The 18,986-nt window shown below is 36.9% G+C and overlaps 1 protein-coding gene across 4 annotated transcripts in view; it reads right to left on the bottom strand.

The window, feature by feature from the left end:
- Positions 1–18,986, bottom strand: part of PRR16 (proline rich 16) — a 226,502-nt gene that overhangs the window by 38,416 nt on the left and 169,100 nt on the right. The window contains exon 1 of one of the 4 annotated variants that reach the window (XM_055298927.2): positions 12,047–12,279. The exons of 2 other annotated variants lie outside the window; for them this stretch is intronic. In XM_055298927.2, coding sequence (XP_055154902.1) covers positions 12,047–12,160 — 114 coding nt within the window. In that variant the 5' untranslated portion in view covers positions 12,161–12,279. Of the gene's footprint in view, positions 1–12,046; positions 12,280–18,986 lie in introns of those variants that run through there. One more of the 4 variants, XM_055298930.2, reaches the window with a different exon arrangement.

The raw sequence follows: 18,986 nt of genomic DNA, 5'->3' as shown, positions 1-18,986 counted from the left end.
GAAAAGGACAGTAATAGAGTTTTTTTTTTTTTTTTTTTTTTTTAGAAAACCTGTATGTCTCTTCTTTGTTTCAAACATTTTATTATCAATAAACTTACATTTGAATCCTCATTTAATCTAAAAATGAAGGCCCATATCACTACGTCAAATATTTTACGAGTCTATTTATCTTTGAAAGGAATTTTATTCTAATTACAGTAATTTAAGGAGCAAGCTATCCATTTAATCATGTCACAAATATTGATTAATGACTCACTGTGGGCAGAAAGACTGTGTTAGGTAATCAGAAATCAAGAATGAAGACATGGAAACCAGCAATTGGCCTCAGCAAGTATCTTAGAGAAATAGATGTCAAGACAGAGATACAAAACAATCTGCTATACAGGTGAAGGTAGGAATGCAGTGGGAGCATATAGAGAAGGAGTGTTTTCGTGTCCTATGGGTGGGCAGTGGTAATCTGACATGGAACAGATGATGCTCACTGAGCTTCAGATGGTGAGTAGCCAGTTGTTTGAAGTTCTTGATAGGGGGACACATTCTGGAAAGAGGGACCAGTGTTCAGAAAGAGGTATGATAAATCTCAGTGTACATGTGAAATAGCAAAACTTGTGGTTGCAGCATGAATTGTAAATATGCAGAGTGTAGAAAATGAGCCTGAACAGGTGAATAAGAGGTTACATAACAAGCAACAAGACAGTTTATACATTTTTTTTCTACGGATTAGTGATTTTCAAGCTGTTTCTGTTCTTCCCTGCAGATGCACTGAGGTACCTTGTGTTACCCAGCAAGATATCCACGGAGGTTATCAGGAAGAAAACCTGAGACCACCACTCTCTTTACATCTCTGTACCATGCATTAAACTTTACATCTAATCAATTCCATGTAATTGGAATAAAATATCATTTGAATGAGGTTTCTGCCCACTATAAACAACTTCAAAAACCACTGTTAGGGGAAAAAAACAGCTGTCGAAGAATTTTAACAGGGAAATGACAGTATCAGATTTGCAAATAAAATATTTAAAAAGGTCTCTTTGGTGGCTGATGGAGCTGAGACTGATAAGTGAGAATGGTGTCTTCACCATCCAGATGAAAAATGGTGACAGCCTAAAAGAAGGAGCAAAGGAATGGACAAATAGAGAAGTGTTGGAGGTAGGACTGACGGGACTTGGTGATGGATTAGATGTGGAGGGTAAAGAGAAAAGGAAGGCTACAGAAGGCACCTGAATTTCTGGCTTGAGTAAACGGATGGACAATGTAAGTCATACCTAAAGAGCAGTAGGTTTGAGGTGTCTAGGGTAAGGGTAGTGGAGAATCAGATGGACTCCCTTCTTGACATACTGGATTTGAAGTCCTAGGGACATCCAGATAAATATCTACATGCAAAAGATGCCAACCTTGAGGTCAGGACCGAAAACTAATCTGCAGATTCCGGTTAACGCTGTCTGCAGATGGAGGGTGAAGTTGCATATGGATGATTTGTCCCTGGAACATTTTTTCAGAGAGAACAGTTGCATTTTCTTTTTTTTTTTTTTTTTTTGTGACGTTGTCTCGCTCTGTCGCCCAGGCTGGAGTGCAGTGGCTCAATCTCGGCTCACTGCAAGCTCCGCCTCCCGGGTTCACGCCATTCTCCTGCCTCAGCCTCTCCGAGTAGCTGGGACTACAGGCGCCCGCCACCACGCCCGGCTAATTTTTTTGTATTTTTAGTAGAGACGGGGTTTCATCATGGTCTCGATCTCCTGACCTCGTGATCCGCCCGCCTCGGCCTCCCAAAGTGCTGGGATTACAAGCGTGAGCCACCGCGCCCGGACTGAGAACAGCTGCATTTTCTTTTACTTGCTCTTTTGACCGGAAAGAATGAAAGCCAGCTAGAGCAGATTGAAGCCCAAGGTAGTCAAGGGCAGTTGAGCGGGTGTCTCCCTATAGGCATAGGTAGCATTCTTTTGCAGGAATCCTGCGTGGAGTTCATTTTTGCCACACCTCACTTCATGCAGGGCAATGTGATGATGCAACCTGGAAGTAGGGTTTTCCTTCAATGTAGAAGGGCTGGATAACATAGTTAAAGGAAAAGGAGGAGAAAAGAAAATATTTTCTTCCCTTTCCTGTGCCCTTGCAATTTCTTAGAAACTATATAGTACTTATATATTTCCATTGTTGCTTATGTTTATCTAACAGCATTATAATTATTGGTCTGTCTGCCTCCCTCATTAATGTCCTCAGTTAATCTGTTAGCACCAGCAGACCAGGTATCAAAACTTCTTAACTGTTGACTCTCCAGGCCTTTCACACTGATTGACACATAATCTTCAATAACCATTTGCTGAATGAATAAAGTAAGAAAAATAATTTTTCTTGCATACAAAGAAGGCAAGTCATATTTGCTATTGCCTCAGCACAATTTTAAGCTAGATGAAAGTTGTGTTTAGCCTCTCACCCTCACCGTTTCCCTTTACTTGTTTGTTATTACCCTTTGGCTCCTCTCCTCTCCCCACCCATACTCTGCTCTTCTGGTTGCCAAGGCCTAGGCGTTACAATCATCTCTTTTTAAAAATTCTGGGCAATGGATGTTTCTCTCATTCACTGCCTCTAGGCTCTGCAGAAAGTCAGCCAAGTCACTGAGAGCCAATTCACAGACTGCCAAGTCACAGAATGGCAAAGTGAAAACTGCCTAGCCAATAAGCCAGTTCAATTTAAAGAGTTAATGCCTAATAGTAGCTCTGTAGGTGAGAGACTCAGAGAAGCAAGGGAGAAGAATTGTGTTTTGTTTTGATTTGTTTATATTTTTTCTGAGCAGTGAAGTCATTTGACAGTACCATTCAGCTACTTTTTAATAAAGATGAAGGAGTTGGCCAAAAGTTACCCTGTGAACAAAACAGCAATTAAATTCATGTTCTATTCCATATGTAGTGATCTACTGACAAGTACATGCAACCAGCCTAAATGTAATTCCAATTCCCCATCTGTGTATAAATAAGACAGTATTTTTCCTCAGAATATACTGCCTTAAAAACTGCTATTTCACTGATGGTGAATTACAAGACTATTACGGGGGGCATTATATTAGAATGACCACCTTCATGAAAACTTTATGTGTACGTGGCTCATGTTTCTCTTTCTACCTGGCACCAAACATGTTCATGCCATGAATATAAAATTCATTGTAGTATTTATAGGTCACAGATTTAAATTCAGTGGCAATAATTCAAAATGACCATGAGAATATTTTTTTCAACTTTCATTTTAGGTTCAGGGGTACATGTGCAGGTATGTTAAATGGGTAAATTGTGTGTTGCTGAGGTATGGGGTATGTATTGAACATAATATCCAATAGGTGAATTTTCAACCATTGTTGACCTGCTACCTGCTACCCTACCCCCTCTAGTAGTTCCTAGCAACTATTATTTCCACATTTATATCCATGTAAACACGCTTAGCTCCCACTTATAAATGAGATCATGTGGTATTTGGTTTTCTTTTCCTGTGTTAATTCATGTAAGATAATGGCCTCCAGGTGCATCTATGTTGCTGCAAAGGACATAATTACATTCTTTTTTCATGGTTGTGTGGTATTCCATGGTGTATAGGGACCACATTTTCCTTATTCAGTGCAATGTTGATGGACATCTAGGTTGATTCCATGTCTTTGCTACTATGAATAATGCTGTGTTAAACATACAAGTGTGTGTGTCTTTTTGGTAAAATGATTTATTTTCTTTTGGGTATGTATCTAGTATTTGGATTGCTGGGTTGATTGAAGCTATTTTAAGTTCTTTGAGACTCTCCAAACTGCTTTCCACAGTGGCTGCAGTGTATGATTCCCACCAACAGTGTATAGGTGTTCCCTTTTTTCTGCAACCTAGCAAACACCTGTTATTTTTTGACCTCCTGATCATAGCCATTCTGACTGGGATGAGATGGTATGTCATTTTGGTTCTGCATTTCTCCATAGATGCAGAAGAAGCTTTCAATAAAATCCAGCATCCCTTCATCATTAGAGTATTTTAAGGCAAAAAAGAATTACAACAGCTACCATTCTTTTAGGTCTTCAGATTTTGAGCAGATAAAAATCATTTCTACAGACATTTTTCACTTAGTTTAGCCAGTCAAATGATAAAAGAAAATAGAATATGATTTGCCTGGATATATCATGAAAGAAAACAAAATGTTCTTCCTATTCAGTTAGAACATTATTTCCATTTCTATGATCTTCTTAAAATAAAGTTGACTATAATTTAGGTGTATTTTCAAACAATTATATGGTTTAAACAAATTATAATCACAAAAAGACTTAAACAATAAAAATAAATCCAAAATAAGCATTAAATATCTAATATCTGTTAATAGGTAATCATTATACATAAGATGACTACGCAACAAAAATAAGTTATTGCTAGTAAAAAATGTCATTCATTTGTTTGTTCTGAGTTAGAAGACAGCACAGATTCTATATTAAGTCACTACATACTTGTTTGAAATAAAATATATTGTTTGCTAATAGTTACAAAATCAGAGTTGTAATAATTTGAGAACTCCACGAAATTAATTGCACAGATAAGATATTGGCTTCAATCGTATAAAATGTGTACCTCAACTCCTCTAAAATAACATCTTTCTATATTAGATTAGATCATTCATTATATTGGGGTCATTATTATAAATTGAAGAGTGAGAAAATTTGTCCCTTTTCTTCCCAATCAGATAAACAGAGAGATAAATCAAAGTAGAAACATTTCTAAGACAATCATCACACCATAGGCTGTGTGAGTGTGTTGGGGTATATGTGTTGGTATGCATTTGTGTTGTGTGTGTTTGCATGTGCATGAATTTGTGTTTAGAAAAGAGAAAGTGCAGAGCAGTAGCTCACATCCAGACTGCAGAGCCAGGCTGCAGATGGCCTGGTTGTAAATCCCAACATGTCTTTGAGAAAGAGCTACCTCAGAGCACTTTGATTTTAAATGGGATTATAATAGAATCTCATGACCTTGTTAGACTTAAATAAGTCAATAAATGGAACATTTCAAACAATGCCTGGTTCACAGTGGTACTATCATATTGACTACCATTACTGAAATTCTTCTAGCCTCTATGTGTCATGAATTATTCTAAAAAATGGCTCAAATACATTGTCTAAGCAGCTTTTAGATATATTTCTGTTTGAAAATACCACATTACTAATAACTGAATGCATGACTTTGGCAAAATAACCTATCTGTGATGCCATTTCTATATAGGTTGGCATCCTTAATCCAAAAATATGAAAACTGAAATCTCCAAAATCGAAAACTTTTTGAGCACTAACATGTTGCCCCAAGTGGAAAATTCTACACCTGACCTCCTGTGACAGGTCACAGTGAAAATGCAGCCCAAGCTTTGTTTCATGAACAAAACTATTAAAGTGTTGTATAGCATTACCTCCAGGCTATCTGTATAAGATATATATAAAACACACATGAATTTCATGTTTAGAATTGGGCCCCATTCACCAGGTATTTCACTAAGTAAATACAAATATTCCAAAATCTGAAAAAATCTGAAGTCTAAAACATTTCTAGTCTCAAGTATTTCAGATAAGGGATACTCAACTTGTATTTTACAAAATGTTACTATTATGTCTGCCAACACCTTTAAGGAATTCAAAAATTAATGAATCTGGCTAACATTTCTTTTTTTTGTTGTTGAGATGGGGTTTCTCGCTCTGTCACCCAGGCTGGAGTGTGGTGGTATGAATGCAGCTCACTGCAAGTGATCCTCCCACCTCAGTCTCTCCCAAGTGGGTGATTGCTGAGATTTTGGCACACCCATTACCTGACCAGTGTGCCCTGTACCCAATGTGTAGTCTTTTATCTCTTGCCATCCCCCACCTTTCCCCCCAAATCCCCAAAGTCCAATGTATCATTCTTATGCCTTTGCATCCTCATAACTTAGCTCCCACAAGTGAGTGAGAACATGTTTGATTTTCCATTCCTGAGTTACTTCACTTAGAATAATAGTCTCCAATTCCATTTAAGTTACTGTGAGTGCCATTATTTCATTCCTTTTTATGGCTGAGTAGTATTCCATCGTACATACATACCATATTTTCTTTATTCACTCATTGATTGATGGGAATTTGGGCTGGTTCCATATTTTTGAAATTGCAAATTGTGCTGCTATAAACGTGTGTGCAAGTTTTTGTTTTTTTTTTTCCGTATAATGGCTTATTTTCCTCCGGCAAGATACCTAGTATCAGGATTGCTGAATCAAATGATAGATCTACTTTTTGTACTTTAAGGAATCTTCACACTGTTTTTCCATAGTTGTTATACTAGTTTATATTACCACCAACAGTTTAAAATGGTTCCCTTTTCACCGCATCCATGCCAGCATCTATTATTTTTTGATTTTTTGATTATGGCCATTCTTGCAGGAGTGAGCTGGTATGGCATTGTGGTTTTGATTTCCACTTCCCTGATAATTAGTGATGTTGAACATTTTCCCATATGCTTGTTGGCCATTTGTATATCTTCTTTTGAGAATTGTCTATACATGTCCTTAGCCTACTTTTTGACTGGATTTTTTTTTTCTTGCAATTTGTTTGAGTTATTTGCAGATTCTGGATTTTAGTTCTTTACTGGATGTATAGATTGTGAAGATTTTTCTCCCACTCTGTGGGTTGGCTGTTGACTCTGCTGATTATTAGTATCATTATTTATTTTTGCTGTGCAGAAGCTTTTTAGTTTAATTAAGTCCCATCTGTTTTTCTTTGTTTTTGTTGCATTTCCTTTTGGGTTCTTGATCATGAAGTCTTTGCCGAAGTCAATGACTAGAAAGGTTTTCCCAATGTTATCTTCTAGAATCTTTATGGTTTCAGGTCTCATACTTAAGTCTTTGATCTACCGTGAGTTGATTTTTTTATAAGGTGAGAGATGAGAATTCAGTTTCATTCTTCTACATCTGGCTATCCAGTTACCCCAGCATCATTTGTTGAATATTGTGTCCTTTCTGCACTTGATGTTTTTGTTTGCTTTGTCAAAGATAAATCAGCTTTAAGTATTAATATTTGGCTTTATTTCTGGGTTCTCTATTCTGTTCCATTAGTCTCTGTGCCTATTTTTATACTGCTACCATGCTGTTTTGGTGACTATGACCTCATAGTATAGTTTGAAGTTGAGTAATGTGATGCCTCCAGATTTGTTTTTTTTTCTTAGTCTTGCTTTGGCTATGTGGGCTCGTTTGTGGTTCCATGTGAATTTTAGGATTCTTTTTCAAGTTTTGTGAAGAATGATGGTCATATTTTGATGGGAATTGTATTGAATTTGTAGATTGCTTTTGGCAGTATGGTCATTTTCACAATATTGATTCTACCGTTTCAGGAGTATGGTATGTGTTTTCATTTGTTTGTGTCATTTATGATTTCTTTCAGCAGTGTTTTATAGTTTTCCTTGTAGAAGTCTTTCACATCCTAGGTTAGGTATATTCCTAAGTATTTTGTTTATTTATTTATTTGTTTATTTATTTATTTGCAGCCATTGTGAAAGGGGTTGAGTTGCTGATTTGATTCTCAGCCTGGTCACTGTTGGTGTATAGCAGAACTACTAATTTTTGTATATTAATTTTATATCCTGAAACTTTGCTGAATTCACTTACCAGTTCTAGAAGCTTTTTGGATGAGTCTTTAGGGTTTTCTAGGTATACAGTCATACCATCCGCAAACACCACCAGTTTGACTTTCCTCTTTACCGATTCGAGTGCCCTTTATTTCTTTCTCTTGTCTGATTGCTCTGGCTAGGACTTTCAGTACTATGTTGAATAGAAGTGGTGAAAGTGAGCATCCTTGTCTTGTTCCAGTCCTCAGGGCAAATGCTTTTAACTTTTCCCCATTCAGTATTATGTTGGCTGTGGGTTTATCATAGATGGTTTTTACTACCTTAAGGTATGTGCCTTCTGTGCCAATTTTGCTAAGGTTTTTAATCATAAAGGGATGCTAGACTTTGTCACATGCTTTCTATACATCTATTGAGATGATCATGTGATCGTTGTTTTTAATTCTGTTTATGTGGTGTATCACATTTATTGACTTTATGTATGTTAAACCATCCCTGCATCCCTGGTTTGAAACCCACTTGATCATGGTGGATTATCTTTTTGATATGCTGTTGGATTCATTTACCTAGTATTTTGTTGAGGATTGTTGCATTGATATTCAGGGATATTAGTCAGTAGTTTTCCTTTTTCGTTATGTTCTTTCCTTGTTTTGGTATTAGGGTGAAATTGGCTTCATAGAATGATTTAGGGAGGATTCTCTCATTCTCTATCTTTTGGAATAGTGTCAAACAAATTGGTACCAATTCTTCTTTGAATGTCTGATAGGATTCAGCCGTGAATTCATCTGGTCCTGGACTTTTATTTGTTGGCAAATTTTTAATTACTATTTCAACCTTACCGCTTTTTATTGGTCTGTTCTGAGAGTCTATAACTTCCTGGTTTAATCTAGGAGGGTTGTATATTTCCAGGAATTCATTCATCTCCTATAGGTTTTCTAGTTTATGTAACGATGTTCATAGTAGCATTGCATTTTTTTTGTATTTATATATTATCTGCTGCAATATCTCCTGTTTTCATTTCTAATTGAGTTTACTTGGATCTTCTCTATTCTTTTCTTGGTTAATCTTGCTAATGGTCTACCAATTTTATCTTTTCAAAGAACTAAATTTTTGTTTCATTGATCTGTTGTATTTTTGTTGTTGCTGTTGCTTCACTTTCATTTAGTTCTGCTCTGATCTTTGTTATTTCTTTTCTTCTGCTGGATTTAGGTTTGGATTGTTCTTGTTTCTCCAACTTCATGAAATCTGACCTTATACTATCTGTTATCTTTCAGACTTAATTTTTTAATTTTTTGAGACAGAGTCTCACTCTGCTCCCCAGGCTGGAGTGCAGTGGCATGATCTTGGCTCACTGCAACCTCCACCTCCTGGGTTCAAGTGATTCTCCTGCCTCAGCCTCCTGAGTAGCTGGGATTACAGGCACATGCCAGCATGTCCAGCTAATTTTTATATTTTAGTAGAGATGGGGTTTCACCATGTTGGCCAGGCTTGTCTTGAGCTCCTCACCTCAATTGATCCCCCCGCCTTGGCCTCCCAAAGTGCTGGGATTACCACCGTGAACCACCATGCCTGGCCCTCTTTCAGACTTTTTGATGTAGGCATTTAATGCTATACATTTTCTTCTCAGCACTGCTTTTGCTGTATCTAAGAGGTTTTGTCACTATTATTATTCAGTCTGAAGTAGTGATAGGTTGTGTCACTATTATCGTTCAGTTCAAATAATTTCTTAATTTCCATCTTGATTTCATTGTGACCCAATGATCACTCAGGAGCAGATTATTTAATTTCCATGTGTTAGTGTGGTTTTGAGGACTCCTTTTGGAGATGATTTCCAGTTTTATTTCACTGTGATCTGAGAGAGTACTTGATATAATTTCGATTTTCTTAAATTTACTGAGACTTGTTTTGTGGCTTATCTTAGAGAATGTTCCATGTGCTAATGAATAGTATGTATATTCTGCAATTGTTGGGTAGAATGTTCTGTAAATATTTGTTAGCTCTATTTCTTGTAGGGTATAATTTAAGTCCATTGTTTGTTGACTGTCTGTCTTGATGACCTATCTAGTGCTGTCAGTGGAATATTAAAGTCCTCCACTATTATTGTGTTGCTGTCTATCTCATTTCTTAGGTCTAGTAGTAACTGTTTTACAAATTTGGGACCTCCAGTTTTAGGTGCATGTATATTTTGAATTGTGATATTTTCCTGTTGGGCTAGTCCTTTTACCATTATATAATGTCCCTCTTTGTCTTATCTAACTTCTGTTACTTTAAAGTTTGTTTTGTCTGATATAAGAATAACTACTCCTACTCGCTTTCAGTGTTCATTTGCATGGGAGATCTTTTTTCCACCCCTTTACCTTAAGTTTATGTGAGTCCTTATGTGTTAGGTGAGTCTCCTGAAGACAGCAGAGACTTGGTTGGTGAGTTCTTATCCATTCTGCAATTCTGTATCTTTTAAGTGGTGCATTTAGGCCATTTACATTCAATGTTAGTATTGAGATGTGAGATACTATTCTATTCAGCATCCTGTTTGTTTCCTGAATACCTTGGTTCTTTCTCATTGTGTTATTGTTACATAGGTCCTGTGAGATTTATGCTTTAAGGAGATTCTATTTTGGTGTATTTCAGGATTTAGAACTCCGTTTTGCAGTTTTTGTAGTGCTGCTTGGTAGTGGAGAATTCTCTCAGCATTTGCTTGTCTGGAAAAGACTGTATCTTTCTTTTATTTATGAAGCTTAGTTTCCTTGGATAAAAAATTCTTGGCTGATAATTGCTACGTTTAAGGAGAGTGAAGACAGGGCCTCAATCCCTTCTATCCTGAGGGTTTCTGCTGAAAAATCTGCTGTTAATTTGATAGGTTTTCTTTTATAGGTCACCTGATGCTTTTCCCTCCCATTTCTTAAGATTCTTTCCTTTGTCTTGACTTTAGATAACCTGATGACTATATGCCTAGGTGACAATCTTTTTACAATGAATTTCCCTGGTGTTATTTGAGCTTCTTGTATTTGCATGTCTAGATCTCTAGAAAAGCCAAGGAAGTTTTTCTCGATTATTCCTTCAAATATGTTTTCCAAACTTTTAGATTTCTCTTCTTACTCAGGAACACTGATTATTCCCAGGTTTGGAATTTTAACACAGTCCCAAACTTCTTGGAGGCTTTGTTCATTTTTTAAAATTCTATTTTCTTTGTTTTTGATGGACTGGGTTAATTCAAAAGCCTTGTCTTCAAGTTCTGAGGTTCTTTCTTCTGCTTCTTTGAGTCTACTGCTGAGACTTTCTGGTGCATTTTGCATTTTTCTAAGTGTGTCCTTGATTTCCAGACATTATGATTTGTTTTAATTTATGCTTTCTACTTCACAGAATATTCCTTTTATATCTTGTATCATGTTTTTAATTTCTTTATGTTTGACTTCACCTTTCTCTTTTGCCTCCTGGATTAGCTCAGTAATTGACCTTCTGAATTCTTTTTCTGGAAATTCAGAGATTTTTTTCTTGGCTTGGATATATTGCTGGTGAGCTGGTACAAAATTTTGGGGGTGTTAAAGAACCTTGTTTTGCCATATTACCAGAATTGTTTTTCTGGTTCTTTCTCATTTGGGTAGATTATGTCAGATGGAAGATCCGGGCTGCTGTTCAGATTCTTTTGTTCCGCAGGGTGCTCCCTTGGTGTGGTGTTCTCTCTCTTACCCTAGGAATGGGGCTTCTTAAGAGTCAAACTGTAGTCATTGTTTTTGCTCTTCTGGGCCTAGCCACCCAGCAGAGCTACTGGGCTCCAGGCTGGTACTAGGGAGTATATGCAAAGAGTCCTGTGATGAGATCCGTCTTCAGGTCTTGCAGCTGTGGATACCAGCACCTGCTCCAGTGGAGGTAGTAGGGGAGTGAGGTGGATTCTGTGAGGGTCTTCAGTTGTGTTTTCATTTAGTGTGCTGGTTTTGTGTTGCTTGGCCTCCAGCCAGGAGGTGATGCTTTCAAGAGTGCATCAGCTGAGGTCCTATGGGTGAAGGTAAACTTGCCCTAGGGACACCTGGTTAAGTATTCAGGATTCTCAGGTGGTGGGTGGGGCCATATAGCTCCCAAAAGATTATGACCTTTGTCTTCGGCTACCAGGGTGGGTAGAGAAAGACCACCAGGTCGGGGCAGGGATAGGCCTGTCTGAGGTCAGCCTCTCCTTGGGCAGGGCTTGCTTTGGCTGTTGTGGGGAATAGGAGTGTAGTTCTCAGTCCAGTGGAATTATATTCACAGGGAGATTATGCTGCCTCTACTGAGTCATACAGGTCACCAGGGAAATGGGGAAATGCCAGCAGTCACCAGCCTCACCCCAATCCCATGCAGCTGGCAGTCATAACATCCAGTCCCATTGTGCCCCAACAACAACACCAAATCTATTTCCAGGCCACCAGTGACCAGCGCTGAGAACTCATCCCAGACCATGAGCCTCCCGTTGAGAAAGCAAGCTGACTCACAGTTTTTCCGTGTCTCAGGGGGCCTCCAGTGGTGATCCAGTCCTTCAAAAGGTCTGTTGATTCTCTTGGCTTTCCTGGTATGTTCCTGCAGTAGTCCTTGGTGCAAAAGTTCATGGTGTAAGTCTCCACAAGCTGCTCTGTCCACCCAAGCTAGTTTTGCCTCTTATCTGCCATTTTAACCCTAATCCAGAATTATAAATTTTAAATAATCAACTCTTATTTTACTGTCATGATACAGAATGATAGGGATGTCTCTATTTTAAATCCTTTAAATCCCCTTTGAAGTATTATGTTTTAAATAAATCTTCGCTATCAATTTATTTTATTGTCACCTGCTTCTTTATGATGAGTTGATTAAAACATTAAAAATCAGTTTATTTATGGGTGATATTGGTCCTCAATATTTAGAGAAACCATAACTAAATAACTCAGTATTCTGGGAGACTTATATTTATCGCAATTTACTAGTCTAGCTAGACAAGATAACTTGAAACATCTCTCAAAATGCGTATCTAGATTTACTTAAAAAGGAAAGGGACTTTCCAAGGGCAAGAAACAATAGTGTAAAGCAATGAGCTGGTGTGGAAATAAACCTTTGTTGGGGAGGAAGTTGATCATTTGCTGGCTAACTAAACAATTTGGGGGTTGACACTGATGTAGACCATGGATAATGAGGAAATAGAGATATCTCAATAAAAAAAGGAACCTAGAACAGTTGCACCATCTGTTAGCGGGTAGGCAGGAAAAATAAATATATCTATTCAAAGTAGAAGACATGGATGTTTTCCTCATATTCTGGGTGCATGAAAAAAAAGGTGTTCTTTTTTGCAACATTTAAAAAACTTTACCTCGGTTTGGGGTTCAAATATATAGAACCTATACATCTTGGCAATCATGTCCGGCAGTGGACTGTAGCAATAGCACAGGAACATCTGCCAGAGTAGATGAAAGTCAGAACCTGGGTGATTTCAAAGCTTAGGATGACCTTACAAGCCAAAATGACAAAATGTATAAGAAAACAGTACACTGTGCCGGAAAGTCAGCCCAGAGAACAAGCAATAGGAATGGAAACCCAAGAACTTCGGGTAATAAAAAAAAAGACAATCTGTGAAGTAGTATGTTTAAATTGACTAAGGACATGAACAAGAAAATGAACAAGACAAAATGAAGTGGATAAATATAAATACATTAAAATTAGAAAAAGTGGTTAGGAGATGTAAATGATAAAATAAGAAAAAACAAAACTGATAGAAATTGAAAGAATAAAAGTAAGAAAAAAGGAAATAAATTAGCATTTAAAGAATTATAGCTCATAATTGGCAAAAATCATGAATCCTCAGAAGAAGAAAATCATCAGATATGGATATAATTTATTTTTAAATTACACATCTTGGGTCATCATAAAGGCCAATGACAAAAGAAAATAAAAGATCTTGAAAACGACCAGAGAGGAGATAGATAAATTGCCAGTTAATGAAATTCAGCTGACAGCTGATTTTAGACGTCTCAAAAGCAACAGTGCAGCCCAAAAAATAATGGGTTAATATTTTAAAATGCAGAGTGGAAATAACTGTTTGCCTAGAATCCTATGCCCAGTAGTAAGTCATAATCTAAAATGAAGGGTAAAGTAAATATAATTCAAAAAAACAAAGAGAGTCTTCTACTAACTGATCTTAACTGAAAGAACTGGCCAGGCGCAGTGGCTCACGCTTGTAATCCCAGCACTTTGGGAGGCCGAGGCGGGCGGATCACGAGGTCAGGAGATCGAGACCACGGTGAAACCCCGTCTCTACTAAAAATACAAAAAAATTAGCCGGGCATGGTGGCGGGCGCCTGTAGTCCCAGCTACTCGGAGAGGCTGAGGCAGGAGAATGGCATGAACCCGGGAGGCGGAGCTTGCAGTGAGCCGAGGTCGCGCCACTGCACTCCAGCCTGGGTGACAGAGCCAGACTCCGTCTCAAAAAAAAAAAAAAAAAAAAAGAAGAACTAACGGTTGTATTTTAAGAATACGAAAACTGAGACAGAAAGGTGTGTGAAGGCATAGTGAGCCAAGAAATTGGAAAGCATGTCAGTAAATTTAAAGAAGCAATGTTGTATAAAACAACTCTAGTAATGGCTAATTTATGAAACATAAAACAAATAATTCCAAAATATTAGACAGTAAGGTAGTGGGAATTAAAACATTCTAAGATGCTTTCAATGGTCAAGAGGCATAATAGAAATACTTCATAGCATTTTAAAATGCGTTTTAGAAATAATGTTACAAAAATCATGCTTAGAAATAATGTTCAGAAATCACTTGCAGAAATCATGTCAAAATTACCATTTCACCCAGCAATCCCATTATTGAGTATATACTCAAAAGAATATAAATCATTCTACCATGAATACACATGCACACATACATTCATGGCAGCACTATTAACAAAAGCAAAGACATGGAACCAACGTAAGTGCCCATCAATGTTAAACTGGATAAATAAATGTGGTATATATACACCATGGAATAATATGCATTTATAAAAAAGAATAAAATCATGTCCTTTGCAAATCTCAAAGGAAGGAGCTGGAGGCCATTATCTTAATCAAACTAACATAGAAATAGAAAACCAAATACGACATGTTCTTACTCATAAGTGGGATCTAAACATTGAGTACATATGGACACAAAGAAGGGAACAACAGACACTGAGGCCTATTTGAGCATGGAGAGTGGGAGAAAGGTGAGGATTGAAAAGGGATCTTTTGGGTACTATGCTTATTACCTGGGTTATAAAATAATCTATACCCCAAACCCCTGTGACACACAATTTACCTATATAATGAAACTACACATGTACCTCTGAACTTAAAAGTTATAAAAGTATCTCTTTAAGTGACATATTCAGGAGTTACATATGTGTTTATTTCAAACAAATTAAGGAAATTCAACAATTAAACTCATAGGCTTCTACATTAACATGCTTACTGTTAGATGGGAAAGACAGATAGATGATAGATAGAAGGTAGAAAGATAGAAAGAGATAGATAGATAGATGATAGATAGATAGATAGATAGATAGATAGATAGATAGATAGAAGGTAGAATGATAGATAGGTAGAAAATTTCATACAAAAAATAAAAGATACAAATCTGCTTTATCCTGGGGAAATCTAACCTCTCTTACCTACAATTTTTTTTTAATCCTTTTCACTTTATCGCTGTATGGGAGAAAAAGTTCCAATACATTTATATGCTTCCTAGCCTTTAAAAACACAGTGGTAGGCTTCATAAGAAACACATAACACAAACAGAATCCATTATCCCACATATGCTCAGAGAGCTCTAACAAGTGCCTGCAAACTGGCCAACACATGTGCTTTACATTAAGTCCACCCCACTCAGTCTCACTTATATCTGAAAAACAACTGTCTTAAAAACAAAACAAATAAATATAACTAGAAAAGTGTTTCCATAGTTTCCATGCATATTGCTTTATGAAAAAAGATACCCATCTCTGTTCCCTTACTGTCAGCGCATCAGGTTCTGAATACAGAAAACATGAAGTGAAACAAAACAACTGCAAATAAAAAACAAAATATGCAGGCTTGATGTCCAACCTTTCAGGGAACAATCCATCTTCACATGTAAGAAACATAAATTCACATGATAACCACAGCAATCGAAAAAGTGATTATAAGATACATGTTTTTTTTTGCTAAAAGAAGCAATATATTCACCAGAGTAAGGACAACAGAAAGGAAATATTAAGAAATATAATTACGCTAAGAATAGATCAAGAGATATTGTTTTAAAGAAATCACGAACTTCTTTTATTTCTTTAAGGCAAACACTAAGAAAGAAGAGAGAAAACGGATTTGTAAGCATTTGACAAGTCTTTCTTTAATAGTAAGTTGTTGAGTCCATAAGAAATGGACTGAGATCTAAGGCTTTTAAGCATCAGGAAATCGGCCATTCAGAATATTTTGGTGGAAGAATAACTTGGAGCTCCATCAGAGCCTAATTACACCTTTTGTAAAAAGCAGCAGGGTGGCTCTCTTCCTTTGCTGTGATGTATGGCCAGCCAGCGCAATAGTTAAATAATCTATAATACTTTCCTAAATTTTTTTCACAAAGCTTAAAGCACAGTAGTGAAAAATGATGCATTCAGGAACATTATTTTCAGATGGATATGTTGTATATGTGTAGGATCATTCTTTTCTCCATCTGTCTATTGGTAGATGCCTGAAGCACATCAAAGACTATCATAATTCATCACTCCCAAGTCACATTTTAAACCCTTATAGCTTGCAGCTCCCATTTACTATATGCTGCCAAAAGAATCTTAAAATATAATAGTAATATAACTGTTAAAGAATCCAGCTATGATATCTACCATGGCTGTACAGAATTAATCAGTACTTGTTAAGTATCTACTAATTTGAGCAACGAGTGCAGCATAGCAGGATCATGTACGGATCGTATAAGACTAGTGTTGAGGAAAACGGAGTGCTAGCCACATCTCGGCCATTTAATAGCTACATGATTTAGGCTTAATCCCTGTATGACTGTTGTCTAAACTGTGAAATGGGAGAAATAATAAATGAATGCCCTGCATATATCACAAAGTACAATTTAGTGAAAATCAAAGGACTGAACAGAATAAAATTGGGTGATTGACTACAAGGAAGTGTATTAGTTACTTACCCAGGGTACAGGTAGTGGATTTCTTTTAAACTTTGCAGATCTTCCTTTATATATAAATATAATAACATGACAAAACTTCCAATTAAACATTTTCATTTGAAAATACAAATTTTAAATGAAGGAAAAAATCTAATTTATTTCCAAAGTGAGACATTCAGTTTATCATATCCAAGAGAAATAAGGTCAGTATCAAATTCTAAACAAATAAGACTCCTATTTTATTGCCAATTTATTTTTTATGCTAGATGTTAAAACAATTACTTTTTATCTTTTATTCTACAAATTATGGAGGGAACACAGACAAGTTTAAAAATTACAATGAATTGTAAAATTTAAACTTTGAGTCTGCTTTATGCTTATCATTAAACTATGGTACTTCTGGGCCATGACCCAATTTATTTGTGTCTTTTTTAAACTTTACTGAGTTACAATTTGCATATGATAAAATTCTTCCATTTAAGTGTACAGTTCTTTTAGATAAATGATATTTAGTAAATCTACAGATTTGTGCAACCATTGCAACAATCCAGCTTTAGGACATTTTCATGGCCTGCAAAAGATCTCTCATGCTTATTAGCAGTCAACACTATTATAACTCATAGTCCTAGGCCACCAATAACCTACTTTCTGACTCCATAGATTTGCCTTTTCTGGACATTTCCCTATAGTCTTTTATATCTGGTTTCTTTTACTTAACATACTGTTTCTGTGGGGCTTTTTGTGGTGCATCCATGTTGGAGCATGTGTCAGCCGTTGTTTACTTTTCATTGCCAAACAGTATGTCATTGTATAGGTATATCGTATTTTTTTATCCAATCATCAGTTGATGAACATTTGGATTGTTTTCATTTTTTGAATATTATAATGTATTTATGGACATCACAACCCAGTTTTATGGGTATACACATGTTTATAATGCTTATTGAGCCTTGGGGAAATTGCTACTAAGATATACAAAGCATAAATTTAGATGTTCCAGGTGCTTGATTATTATTCTAAGGTTTCCAAGAGAGACTGAATTATAGAGTGGTTAATAGCACAGATTCTGGAGTGGGATTCTTTGGGTTTCTAAACCAGTTCAATATTGTACTAGTTCTAAATTAAGCAAGACATCCCTTGGTTTCCTTTGCTGTAGAAGGGAAATAATGACAATGGATCCTTTATAAATAAGCTTGTCATGAGGGTTAGATGATGCTCATTTGATGTTAACTATTATAACAACTATGCACCAGATCATCATGTAAATACATTAAGAAAGTGGTAGTGCTAATACAACAAGATGATTAGAAGATTTCTGACTCTATTGTCCTACTAAGAGACGCAAACCTCACTCTTGATTAACATGGTATACTATCAGGCACAAACCCACATATTTTTATATGGGGGATAGCAAAGAACTTATTTTCTGGCCACACACAGTGGCTCTTACCTGTAATCCCAGCACTTTGGGAGGCCAAGGCAAGAGGATAGCTTGAGTCCAGGAGTTTGAGACCAGTCTGGACAACATAGTGAGAACCTGTCTCTACCAAAGAGATTAAAGATGCCAGCTAAAAGATTAGCTGGGCATGGTGGATCACATCAATAGTCCCAGCTACTCAGGAGGCTGAGGTGGGAAGATCACTTTAAATCTGGGATGTTGAGGTTGCAGTCTGCATTGAGTTGTGATTGTGTCACTGAATTCCAGTCTGGGCAACAGAGCAAGATCTTGTCTCAAAAAATTAAACAAACTAAAAATTTATTTTCCCATCTGACCACTACCACACAGTCATTCGTGGGGAAGAAACTCTCTAATAACCACTTGCTTCAAGATAGAACATCACCGAGTTCAGAGACAAAGTAGCAGAATTAGATTTCTACCAGTGAACACTCATTCTTCTTCCTATCACCTCCTTGTGAATATGACAGTAGACATAGGACAAAAGAAAGGCAAAAAAATGTAAAAAGTAATTATGTAGCTGTATCAGTCCATTTTCATACTGCTGATGAAGACATATGCAAGACTGGGCAATTTATAACGGCAAGAGGTTTATTGGACTTACAGTTCCACGTGGCTGGGGGGGGTCTCACAATCATGGTGGAAGGTGAAAGGCACATCTCACATGGCGGCAGACAAGGGAAGAGAGCTTGCGCAGGGAACCTCTCCATTTTAAAACCATCAGATCTCATGAGACTTATTCACTATCACGAGAACAGTAAAGGAAAGATCCACCCCCATGATTCAATAATCTCCCACCGGGTCCCTCCCACAACATG

This window comes from Symphalangus syndactylus, chromosome 11 (assembly GCF_028878055.3).
Source record: "Symphalangus syndactylus isolate Jambi chromosome 11, NHGRI_mSymSyn1-v2.1_pri, whole genome shotgun sequence".
Lineage (NCBI taxonomy): Eukaryota > Metazoa > Chordata > Mammalia > Primates > Hylobatidae > Symphalangus > Symphalangus syndactylus.
The sequence above is the reverse complement of the archived record's forward strand: the minus strand, read 5'-3'. Positions and strand labels throughout refer to the sequence as shown.